The sequence below is a fragment of the Pelophylax lessonae genome (assembly GCF_965119305.1).
Source record: "Pelophylax lessonae genome assembly, chromosome: 4".
Taxonomy (NCBI): Eukaryota; Metazoa; Chordata; class Amphibia; order Anura; family Ranidae; genus Pelophylax; species Pelophylax lessonae.
The window spans coordinates 225703755-225717358 of NC_138771.1; the positions used below are offsets into that span (position 1 = coordinate 225703755).

At 42.6% G+C, this 13604-nt stretch overlaps 1 protein-coding gene across 1 annotated transcript; it reads right to left on the reverse strand.

Annotated features, from left to right (window-relative positions):
- Positions 1-527: 527 nt before the first annotated feature.
- On the reverse strand, positions 528-1337 carry LOC309554572 (uncharacterized protein; the record flags this gene model as incomplete). The annotated part of the gene is made up of 1 exon (XM_082256308.1): positions 528-1337. The coding sequence occupies one exon, from the start codon at positions 1335-1337 to the stop codon at positions 528-530; it is 810 nt and encodes a 269-aa protein (XP_082112434.1).
- Between the last annotated feature and the right edge of the window lie 12267 nt (positions 1338-13604).

The following is a 13604-nucleotide window of genomic DNA, read 5'->3' on the forward strand; positions in this document are numbered from 1 at the left end:
ATCTGGTGGCGTAGGTCTACGTTGCCAGACCCAGGGCTGCCGCGTTGCTGCAGTAGCAGCAACATGAGCAGTCTTAAAGTGGTTAAGGGTGATATCCTCTAAAGAGAATTCTTCTGTGGGTGCGAATGAAGAAGCTGCAAGAATATGGAGAACCTAGGGCGAATATTGAGAACCAAGGGCCTTTCTGGCCTGAAGTAGTGTCTGGATTACTTTGTGGGAACATCCCAAGTTTTCCAGCCTCTTCCGCTCAATTCCAGGATCCCTGGATGTGAATAAAAGAAGGTCCCCTGAGACAGAAGATTGTGATTGTTCGTTAGTGTTAGGGAGTTGCACAGAGATAGCTTGGTGAGGAGTGTGAACCAAGGTCTTATCAGCCAATAAGGAATTACTGCCAGGATGGTTACTTTCAGGCGCTGAAGAAATCTCATTATCAGAGGGATCGGAGGATCGTATCCCATTTGAAATACCCATGGCTGGACTAGGGCATCCTTTCCTGCCGACTCCTGAGCAGGATATCTGGTGAAGAATCAAGGAATTTTGGTGTTGAGTGGTGAAACAAAAAGATCTATTTGAGGCCTGCCCCATTGGTGGCAAATCCACAGAAAAAAACTCTGATCCAGTGACCATTCGTTGTTGTTGTCGAACTCTCTTGATAAGCAATCTGCCTGTTGATTTTCGAGAGCTGGGATATAAGATGCTCTGAGATTGGTGAGATTTGACTCAGCCAAAGATAAAATCGGGGCTACTTCGTTGGACAAAGACCTGCTGTGTGTCTCCCCTTGGTTCTGGACAAAGACTACTGCCGCTTTGTTGTCCATTTGGAGCAAGATGAAGCTGCCTCTCGGAAGAGATGCCCAGTGCAATCTCACCATCCATGCTCCCCTTAGTACCAAAATATTGGACACTATCCTCTCTGCATTGAACTGCCATCTTCCCTGAACTTGATCTTTGCAGTGTGCGCCCCAACCCGACTGACTTGCATCTGATGTAAGAGTGATCAAAGAGATGGGGCCAAGATGGGAATGATTTAGAAAGTTGGGGGTTTTCGTCCACCACCACAGGCTGGATTTCATTGAAAGAGTAATTAGAATCCTCTGCAATAAGGACCTCCTCCACTGGGAGAGAAAACCTAGTTGAAAGGTGCGGAGACGCCACCGAGCCCATTTGAACATGGGGATGCACGAGGAAATGGTTATGAAGAGACTTAGACATTCCACTGCCGGCGTGGTCCTGCTCGCCAGTGCTCTTCCTACTTTCCTTATGATCATAGGGATCTTTTCTGGTGGGAGTGATACCGCTCTATTGGTGGTATCGAACAAAGCCCCTAGGTATATCATCTACTATGCAGTAAAATCTGGCTCTTTGTAAAATGTATTAGGTATTCATACCTGTTCAGTGTGTCCATGACCTCCTCTAGGTGGTTCTTCTACATCTCTGTCCTGAGATAGTATTAATATATCATCTAGATAATGTGGAACGCAGATCCCCCTTTCTCAAAGAGAGGGCTAGAACTGCCACTAGTACTTTTGTAAAGGTTCTCGGAGCTGTTGATATGCCAATAGGCAGATATTGGAACTGCAGATGAAAATCCCCCTACTTTGAATCATAGAAAAGACTGGAAATCATAATGGTTTGGTATGTGTAGATATTCATCTTTGAGGTCTATCAAGACCATCTAATCTTCCAGCTGTGCCGCTAGGTTTACCGTGTTGAGGGATTCCATTTTGAAATGTTCCAAGCGGATACATTTGTTTAAACATTTTAGGTCCAGCCTCCTGACTTTTTGGGTACTAAAAAGATTGGGGAATAAATCCCTAAGAATTTTTCTGATTCTGGAACTGGAACTACTGCTTCTTGATGTATCAACGTCTGTGAATACTGGAGAAGAATCTCCCGTTTTACTTTGGAGCCAGGGATCTTGGTGGGTAGAAAGGAAGGACGAGGATTGTGCTTTAATTTTCAAAAATGCCCCTGATGGACAGTGGATGTTACCCACTGATCCAAACCAGTTTCCACCAAAACCTGAGCGAAGGCCCTGAGCCGGGCACCCACCGGGCCAAATCATCAAAAAAGTAAAAACTATTTTTACATCAGGCTGTGGACTTCTGATGTAAACTTTCTCCTCCTGCTCCTATCTTGAGGAACCAGGCCGCTTTTCCCTCCTGTGTCTCTATTAATTGCAGCATCCAGCTTTTCACCAAACAAGGCTTTTCTGTCATAGGGTATGCGGCACCATGTTTGTTTGGAGCGGGGTCCGCTGACCAAGGCTTCAGCCTAAGCGCCCTTCTGGCAGTAATAGAATATAGCATTGCCCGAGCGGAGCATCTTAGAATATCGATAGCCGGTTCAGCTATAAAATCTGATGCCAACTTTAATTTATCAAGGGCTTTAATAATCTAGTCAGACTTCACGCCCTGCCTGAGGGCTAACTCAATATTATCGGTCCATGCACTTGCCATCCTAGAGACTGAAGTTAAAGCTACTGCAGGTTTACAGGCTCTTCCCGCTGCCTGATATGCCTTTTTTAGATCTGAGTCGATCTTGTGGTCTAGCACATCTCTAAAGGAAACTGCATCTTCCAAGGGCAGTGCGGTATTCCTCGCTAGCCTTATGATAAAAGCCACTGTCAACATAGAGTCAAAAAACTGCGCATCTGATTCTGTTAGGGGGTATAGTTTGTGGAAAGTGTTATAGGCGATCAGCCTCCTTTCTACCTTCCACCATTCTTTTGTCACCACTTCTCTTATTTCTTCCATAAGCAGAAAGGTTGGGGACTTTTTCTTCAAATGTTGTAAGTATTTCCTGGAATTGGCAGGGGGTTCAGGCGACTCCTCCCATTGAATCGCATCTTTTACTGCGGCTACAAATGGTTAATTTAAGCCAAAATCGAAAGATGAACAGTTTTCTTCTGCTGTATCGTTGTCCTCTTCAGAACTAGAACCTGCATCCGCCTGCTGAACTGGAGTGACTGCAAATATTTTATTTGTGGAATGTGTTACCAAGTTATGAGATTAAGCTAATTCCTGAATTAAATCTTTAATCAACCTTTTCATAGTGTCTATAAACTCTTATTTCTCCTTTTCCTTGTCCCCCAGCTGCCTCTGGGAAACATGCCTTAAACACTATATTTTCTGAAAGGGCCTGATTTCCACAGACCCACCAGGCCTTGTCTCTGGGACATTGGAGCTTTGCGGAGGAGTAGCCCTCCTAGATGTATGCCTAGGCAATTTCCGGCTATGAGAAGCAGGAGTGGAGGGCGAATGGTCTCAAGTGAGTCCTGCACTACCATGACCACTGGATCTTCTGTCCGATGAGTCTCTGTGGGACAATTGGTGGTGCGGGCTGACATAAAACATAGAGATTCTGGTGTTTCATATACAGTGCCTTGCAAAAGTATTCACCCCCCCCCCCCTGACGTTTTACCTATTATTTTACATTACAGCCTTAAGTTCAATATTTGTTAATCTGAATTTTATGTGACGGATCAGAACACAATAGTCTAAGTTGGTGAAGTGAAATGAGAAAAATATATACATAAAACAAATTTTTTAGAAAACAGAAAATTGGCATGTGTGTATGTTTTCACCCCCTTTGTTATGAAGCCCATAAAAAGCTCCAGTGCAACCAATTACCTTCAGAAGTCACATAATTAAAGAAATGATGTCCACCTGTGTCCAATCTAAGTGTCACATGATCTGTCATTACATATACACGCCTTTTTTTAAAGGCCCCAGAGGCTGCAACACCTAAGCAAGAGGCACCACTAACCAAACACTGCCATGAAGACCAAAGAACTCTCCAAACAAGTAAGGGACAATGTTGATGAGAAGTACAAGTCAGGGTTAGGTAATAAAAAAATATCCAAATCTTTGATGATCCCCAGGAGCACCATCAAATCTATCATAACCGAATGGAAAGAACATGGCACAACAGCAAACCTGCCAAGAGATGGCCGTCCACCAAAACTCACAGACCGGGCAAGGAGGGCATTATTCAGAGAGACAGCACAGATACCTAAGGTAACCCTGGAGGAGCTGCAGAGTTCCACAACAGAGACTGAAGTATCTGTACATAGGACGACTATAAGCCGTACGCTCCATAGAGTTGGGCTTTAGGGCAGAGTGGTCAGAAGAAAGCCATTACTTTCAGCAAAAAACAAAATGGCACATTTTGAGTTTGTGAAAAGGCTTGTGAAAGACTCCCAAAATGTATGGAGGAAGGTGCTCTGGTCTGTTGAGACTAAAATGTAACTCTTCAGCCACCGAAGAAAACGCCATGTCTGACGCAACCCCAACACATCACATCACCCAAAGAACACCATCCCCACAGTGAAACGTGGTGGTGGCAGCATCATGCTGTGGGTATGTTTTTCAGCAGCCGGTATTGGAAAACTGGTCAGAGTTGAGGGAAAGATGGATGGTGCTAAATACAGGGATATTCTTGAGCAAAACCTGTACCACTCTGTGCCTGATTTGGGGCTAGGATGGAGGTTCACCTTCCAGCAGGACAATGACCCCCAAATACACTGCTAAAGCAACACTTGAGTGGTTTAAGGGGAAACATGTAAATGTGTTGGAATAGCCTAGTCAAAGCCCAGACTTCAACCCAACAGAAAATCTGTGGTCAGACTTAAAGATTGCTGTTCACAAGCGCAAACCATCCAACTTGAAGGAGCTGGAGCAGTTTTGCAAGGAGGAATGGGCAACAATCCCAGTGTTAAGATGTGGCAAGCTCATAGAGACTTATCCAAAGCGACTTGGAGCTGAGATTGCTGCAAAAGGTGGCTCTACAAAGTATTGACTTTAGGGGGGTGAATAGTTATGCACGTTGACTTTTTCTGTTATTTTGTCCTGTTTGTTGTTTCACAATAAAAAAGTTGTGGGCATGTTCTGTAAATTAAATGATGCAAATCCTCAAACAATCCATGTAAATTCCATGTTGTGAGGCAACAAAACACGAACAATGCCAAGGGGGGGTGAATACATTTGCAAGGCACTTTAATATGCTTAAGTGCTCTTTTAGAATAAACTTATCTGAATGATGCAGTCACTTACCTAGTGGTATGTTGTGGATCTTTTTGATGTGGCACTGGGCTGTGGGAAACTGGTGAAACAAAAAGGGTTAATATTAACCACGGGGAAGAAAATAAAAAGCTTGTATATATATCGTATATATATCAAAAACTAAAAAGAATGTTTTATTTATTTATTTTTTGGCTCAGCCCCCCTCCTCCTCCTCCCCAAGATACTCTGTGACTCCATTGGTGTACCAAAGAAAAGGCTTGCATGTCTCTCAGACCTCCAGGAGATGTTCTGCCATTGACAGCTGACATTAAAATGAACCTAGAAGCTCCTTATATACACAGGGGTCAATTGGGTGTACCAAGATGGCCATCAATGGCTTCACGAGGCTACTGCGCATGCGCTGATAACATCACACGCTCGCGACACGGCTCCGCCTTTTGAGACCAGAAAACTAGCCGCAGGAGGTCAGTGTGAAGCACTGCCACCATAGAGGAAGGAGCTGGAATGGAACAGCAATGGGGAGCCCCAATTTGTATGCTAGCACTGCTGGAGGAGGGGTAAGCAGAGAAGAAAAACATCCAGGCCGAGGCTGTAGCATTAGGCAGGGACCCTGTGCAGCCGACTTCTTAGTAGGAGAAGGGGAAAGGAACAATATGTCCCCTACAACTAAACCCACAAAAAGATCCACAGAAAAAAGGACTCCCATACTCATTGGTGCCTTTAGCAGCCTAAGTACTGGGACTCCACAGACCAGAGAGCATGGACCTGTAATGGTTGCACCGTGTAGTGCTGTGGTAAGGGCTGTCCCAGGTGATCCATGCTCCTGCAGGCTTTAGGACAGAAACAATAATGACATAGGGGCTGACTCTTTCTTTTATAGATTTAAAGTGGTCCTGTGGGTTGATTGGGGGCGGAGCAATCAACCATGTGTATGCTGCCAAGGATGCACCAGGAAAACATATTCTCGCATTCTTGCTCTGCACAATATGTAAATGGGCATTTGCACACATTTGTGCGCATTGGCATGTATTTGCGTGCATTTGTTTTTTTTTTTTTTTTTACTGAAGAATGCATGGTGCTTGTTTACACCCCGGTGCATAGGCACATTACAATTAATGGCCTGTATTTTAGCTCAGTAAAAAAAAAGACAAAAAGTGTACTGAGCTTTTTCAAACTGCAGTGTGCAAGAGTCCTTAGTCACAAAGACAAATGTGAATATATAACCAGATGCTGGGTTACAGCAATATGGAGAATGAGGTATATTTATTTTTATTCTTCTCTCCCTCTTCTAAGATACTACTGTTATGCTGCACTATTTTCCTCTGGCCAGCAGCAGGATTGCTAAAGCTAAGCAAGCCCATAGACTTCTAAGCTTAGAATCCTGGGAGCTGTAGTTTGAGATGGGGGCCATATAATTGGGCTAATTGATTCCTTACATTACAGATTCCAGTAGTCATTGTGCAGTAGGAGGAGTGAGAGATGATTTTTATTAAACTGCCAGGGAAAGTTCTTCTTCTTGGCACTGAGGGAGTTAGAGAGAGAACATCCCTGTCTGAATATTTGCCTGCCACCGGGAGACCATACCAGTGGAGATGCGAAACTGAGAACACCTTGAAGCAGTGCAGCACCTCCCACATCACAGCACCTTTACCACTGCTGCAGGGAGACTAGAGCATCCAATCATCATTTGCTTCCCACTGCTGATCACCAGAAGCCTTTATGGAGAGACCGAGGAGGCCCCCATTCTACAGCGAGAAGTCACCATCACATACCGGGGAATGGTTAGAGGGCTATTTAACCATTGCTGATACTATTATCAGGGATTGAGCCACTGAGAGGAGTACACCAAGTGTACTGAATCCATACTGCACTCTAAACAGCATAATTCTAAACCTAGACTGCTGCTATAACAACCCTATACCCCATTATACTGAACCTTTACAGCATGTGAACCACATCTACTTGCACCTGATTCAAGGTTATACTGTATCTATACTACATGCAGGTAACTGGGACTGTTGTTAATTGCACCTATGTTCCTAAAGGGCCCAAATGATAGCCGGCAGAAGTACATCTCAGAGGACTGCCCCTACCATAATAATTATTCTGCAAGTCCCCTTTGTTCCTCTGCTCCCTCCCCCCCCCTCCTCCTCTACCATCCTCAGTTTCTGTTGGACAGCAGTGCATACCCAGTCATTCTAGGAATACCATTTCCACCATAAATGCATTCTGGCAATAAAGTTCTACCACTCTGTAGATGAAAGTTATTACTGCTCACTGCTGCCCTTGAGGTGGCCTTGCTACTGTTTATGCTGATCTGGACGCCAAATGTCCTTTTATTCCTTGTCCTTACATTTTGTGTGCTAAATTTTGTTAATACCATTGTTAATCCATTTTATGATTGCCGAAATACCAACCACACTGGGTGATAATATATTAGGTTTTCCTATACTACCCGGTTTGGTGCCTATTTTCTTTGTTATAGTGCTACTACCAAATGGAAGTATTACTTTCTGTGATTTCCAGTGATATTGTATGTTTGTACACTCAACCTGGTGTGTTAGGGGGCTGAGGTGTTTGGAAAAGTTTGAGGCAAAGAACAGAGGACCCATCCTAATCAGCGGCTCCTATGGGGGTAGCATTATATTATCTATCTATCTATCTATCTATCTATCTATCTATCTATCTATCTATCTATCTATCTATCTATCTATCTATCTATCTATCTATCTATCTATCTATCTATCTATCTATCTATCTATCTATCTATCTATCCCCAAAAATAATAACCACACTAGTGTAAAGCTATCAGCTTCCAGTGTGACAACATCAAAAAGATATAATAATAAACAAGCTGCACTAAGTGATAAATAGATGATTAAAGCGGAGTTCCGGGCACAAAATCAACCTTTTTTTTTTTTTTGTGCCAATCCGCTTGGTCTCCTTCACCTGAAAAGGAATTGGATAGTTAGGTTTTTTTTTTTACTTACCTTGTAATTGTAGAAAGAAATACTCACCTTTCGTCACTTCCTCCCTCTGCGGCCTAGGCCCGTGCCGTCTCTTCCGGCTTGCAATGATTCCTGGGAGCTGAACGTCATCGCTCCCAGGAATCAATGCAACGGCACCGGCCCCGCTCGTCATGTCCGGGGCGATGCCGCATTCCCTGCTAAACAGCTTCTGGGCATGCCCAGAAGCTGTGGAGGAATGCAGCGCCGCACCGGAAGTGACGAGAGGAGCCGGTGAAGGCGCATTCTGGGAGAAGAAGGCGCGGAAGAGGACGCAGAAGAGGATTGCGCCGGCTTCAGCTGCCCACAACAGAGATGGCAACGCTGGAGAAGAAATTTTAAAAGTGAGTATTTCTTCTTGCAGGTAAGTGCGAACCGGGACAGATCAGAGGCTAGCCATTGTGGAATGTACTAGCCCTGACTGTCCCGGGGGTATGTTTATTGAAATTTTGTTTTTGTGCCCGGAATTCCGCTTTAATCATATAAATGAATAATCATAAATCACAAAATAAATTGTGCAATGTGTGTGCAGTCAAAAAAATTCTGAAATGTTGCAATAAAAATGGGAACAGTCAAAGAATTGTGATATGAATGTGAACAGTCAAATATCACAACCATAAATTAAGATAAATAAATAATAAATTGAATAAATGAACTGGATAAACAAAAAGTGCAATAAATATATATAAGTGCAAACAATAGTGTATAGGCAATAAAGTCTATAGCATGAGTCCATAAACCAAATATGGGATGTGACTTAGAATGAAACTTAAAATAAATGTGCAGTCCACCACTGTTGCTCAATCCTCCACTAGCATAAATGCTGCTTACCAGAAACTGGTAAAAATACGCCTGTAATCAGGAGGCTATCAGATCCCCACAGCAGAATGGAAGAGGATGGCCAGGAAATAGATGTAATAGCCGTAGGGGTCACCCAAATAATATAATATAATATTTAGGGGACACCGCCGGCCGGACGGCTCCGCACATCCGCACTTCCTTGTCGCAGTAAGATGACGTCAGTACGTCGTGTCCTTACGACGTTTCGTCACAGATGACGTTTTCAAAGGTGCGGACGGCGTACTGACGCCATCTATTTAAGCAAAAGGATAGGGCTGGGTACCCGGAAGTTAGTGAAGACAGTTCGGCCATCTTAAAAGAGGGAAATACTAGCCATTTGAATGAACACTCACCAATGACCAGGACCGATTGCCCTAACATATTATAAATAAGTGCCAAACGAGAAAATTAATCAAAAAATTGCCACGCTAACACCAAAATGTCTTTAACAAATAAATTCAATTAAAAACAGAAATAATAATGCATTGTAAATGACCATATCAATACATTAATAGATCAGTAACAACACCATCTAGTGGTTATTAAGTGCATAGGAATATAAATATAGTCCAATGCCCATTATTCTATAGAAACAGCACCAACTAGGGGTTATTAGGTATATTGAATGAATGCGTGCAATCTAGATGTAAAAAAAAAAAATCAACATTTCTATTAAACTTTTGATTAACAGTTGGGCACTGACAAATAAACAGTGCTAAACTGAGAATTACACCAAAAATTATTGAACCAAAAAATGAATTTCCAAAATATACCATTCAACCATAGTGGATACTGTTTTGTCATAAGACAAAGATGTATTGAATAAATATTAAAAATAGTTAGATTATATTAAAAATATTGTCTCTATATGTATAAACTTTTTCTTTAAGTCCTAAAATTACCATTTTGAATATTATATCTACTTATGTAACTTGCAAATATTTCAGTGCAGGTATTCTCCAATTAGTTCATTACCACTTAAGCTCTGCAGGAGTGTGAAAGAAAACAGGAGGTGGTTTTCAAATTAAGCCATTCCATATGTTGTTACTTTACTTCAGAGGTTCATCATAGGAAGGGAAATGTTGTATACTGGTAATCTATTTGGTATTGTTCCAATCTGAAATGTAAAATATTAATAGCATCATAAACATGAATCGAAAAAAAATAGGTTCTGCATGAAAATATATAACAACAATTCATGAATGTAGACAAAGAAGATGAATTTCTGAGCAGGTATATGGTTTTGCTCCCAGTAGGGGTATCTTTACTGTCTGTCTAGAACAATATTCTCCTAACCTATATTGTGGAATCTAAATATTGCTGGCTGACAAAAATGTGTGAAATCCAGCCTTTCAGAAAGAAGCATGGTTATAGCTGTTAGTTATAGCAACTTAGATAAAACACTTGAATTATTTACCCATGCACTCTTGGAAGCTAGAAAAGACTGAGGAAAATAAATGACTAGAAAAGAAAATACTGAAGAACAGTAAAGTGGTACATCGTTCACTATTTAGTAAAAGATACATATACCCTCCACTTCCTAGCATCAGGCATCCTCCCCATATGGGTTCTTAATACGAACATGATGATCAGAATCAGACTTTAACGTTAGTGTTTTTCCTTCCATTACTGCATTGAAGTGAGTGCTGTCTGAAAAATAAAAATGAGGATTACATTGGTGATCAGCTACTGGTGAATGTAATGTCCTGTTGAAAGATCCTCAGAAGGAAACAGTGTCCCTGATCAGCTGCCACTGCCTGGGCTCAGAACGAACCTTATGTTCCCTAATTAGTTTAGTCATGAACCCTTTCTGTTTCTTTTGGTGGACATAATGCACTTGATTGAGGGATCTCATCAAATGCCAAAAATTATAATATGTTTTTGAAAGAATAGACGGCCTCTGCAAAGTCACTAGGACATTTTAAAGTGGTTCTAAAAGCAGATTTTTTTTAACTTAATGTAGTTTTATGCATTAAGATAAAAAAACTTCTGTGTGCAGAAGTCCAACCCCCCCCCCCCTTCCTCCCCCTCCCCTCAGCTCCCCTATTACCTACCCTAGCCCCATCTCTATCCAGCGATGTTGCATGAGAACCTTGGCTGCCCGAAACTCCTGATTGGCTGAGACACAACATTGGGCGCTATTGGCTCTCACTGCTGTCAAAGTCAGTGAGCCAATGAGGAGAGAGAGATGTTGGGGCGGGGCCGAATGGCTCTGTGTCTGAATGGATACACAGGGCAGCAACTTGCTTGCTGTGGGGGCACTCAAGAGGAGTGAGGGCCAGGAGTGCCAGCGACGGTCCCCAGAAGAGGGGGATCTGGGCTGCTCTGTGCAAAACCACTGCACTGAGCAGGTAAGTATACCATGTTTGTTATTTTTAGGCTAAAAAAAAAACAAGGATTTTATATCACTTTAAGTGGCTCACAATCTGTTGAATTAGTTGGAGACATTCCTAACGTAGCGATACCGACTGGGGCCGCTGAATTTAACTGGTTCTCCCCCAACGGGAACAAGTGCCACCAGCCACCCAAGCAACAGTCCATCTCTGGCTTCAAATAATAGTCTAGGGGTTGTCTTTTTTGTAGTTTATTGCAGATAGAAGTTGTAACAGGAGAGAGGTTAGGGTATGAGAGTCTTGCCATGGAGTATTTCCAAAGAAAAGCTCTGCAATTGTTAGCAATCAGAGAACTGGCTTTTAGCAGCACTAGCAGTAGTAGCTAAGAGTTAACAGTCCAAAGCCCCACAGTTATTGACTGTGGGGCAAGTCTTTGGGGATCTGATTACCCCACACCAAAGTGCAACACTGGTATCCAGTGCGGTGTCCAGCAAATCACTACTCACCAGTGCCCTTCCTCTCCAGTTGCTTGGCTCCGGAGAGCTCAGGATCACTGTGTGTGGGGACGATTTCTCTGTGCTTGTGTTGCCTGTGTTCAGGGCTGACACTGGACACATGCTGCTTTCTCAGCCCTTCTCCCAACCATCAGTGAGAAATTAGATCACTGCTGCTGGGAGCAATGGCAGAGGTCACCGCTACAGCTGTTTCATTCTCACCTGAACAGGCTGCTTTTCCCATCTAAACCTACTTTAAAGAAGAACCAGCACCCCTAAAATCAGTCTAACCTACCTCTTCCAGCCTCCAGCCCCTCTTAGTCCTCAGGTCAGCCTCTTCAGTTACAGAAAATGGACAACTTAAGTCATCTACAGAGAATAAATTACCCCAACCTCACAAAGCACCAGGGCCCCCTTTTTCTCCATAGAGCACAAGTGTTCCCATATCCCTTTGCAGAATGCCAGTGCCCTCACTCTGCAGAGTGCCAATGTCTACCCTCTCTTTTTGCAGTACACATGTGCCCCCCTCCTTTCTCTCTGCATAGCGCCTATGCCTCCCTCTTCATGGTACTGGTGCCTCCCTCCTTCTATAGAGCACAAATGACACCCTTCTGCCAAACAATGGTACTACCCTCTCCCTCTTCCTTCCCATAGAAACAGTGTCCCCCTCAGTCTGCAGACCACCAGTGCCCCTTTTCTCCGTGGAACACCAGTGCCCCCCCTCCTTCCACAGAGCACAAGTGTCCTCTTTTACCTCTGCATAGCGCCAGTGCTCCCCTTTCCCTCCACAGAGCGGCAGTGTCCTCCTTCCCTTCACAGAGTGGCAGTGCCCCCCCCCCACAAAGTGCCAGTGCTCTCCTTCAGCAGAGAACCTGTGCCCCCCTAACCTTTATTGCTAGATACTTTTAACTCCCACAGGCTCATCTTTTCCTCCTGTTGACAAGCAATATAAGGGCACTATGACACACTACTGACTGCTGCACTTAATTTAATTGTTATTGTTTCAACATTTTCTAGTTGCTAAGTAATTTCTGTCTATTTAAATAAAGATCTTCCGTAGGCTTAAAAATCATGTCTGCTCTCTGTCTATATTCTTTTTTCATTTTTTTAAAGATGATCCTTTAAGTTTACCAGGGTCTATGTCTGAACTTTTATTTGTGGTAGAGTAGACAAAGGCTAAGTTAATCTGCATAAAAAAAAAATCAATAAATGCATTTTTTTTTTTGCAGGAAAGAAAAATGTGCATTTAATTATTTTTTTTTCCCAGAGTATCCCCGCACAGCCAAGCTAATTTAAAATTTGACAGCTGCTGCAGGGGAAATTGTCCCTGTATGCTGTCAGGAGGAATGTGGGGGGGGATTAGGGGTGGAAGGGTGCTTAGCTACATGTTACACCATAAGTATCGGTGTAACATGTAACATGTTGCTAAAAGCAGAGTTAGCCTTTAAGGGTTTTTTCATATGCGGGCAGTATGTACTGCTTACTATTTTTATAACTATGCTCCTTTAGACCACTCCAAATATCTAGTACAATTTAGCTACATCCACTTTTTGCTGCAGGGTATTTTGCACACTGCATCTCCTTACCTTTGATGTTGTCCTTCATTGTCAATTTATACTGTTGGGAGGCATACTATTATGTTTGATTTAAACTTTATTTACCGGTATGTACAATATGTATTTGTCTCAAGGTTGTGTTAGACAGTTATGGAAATTAAACTAAGGTCACTCAAAGCCTCACGCAAATATTTAGGTAGAAAAATTAGTAACTGTTTCTTTAAACATAAAGCATGCACATTTCTACCTATAATGATCAATAATTACCTGTTATCTTACCTATAAATATAAATTTTGAAAAAGAAGAATGTTTTTAAAATTTGATAGAAATCATAGAAAAGCACCAGTAGGG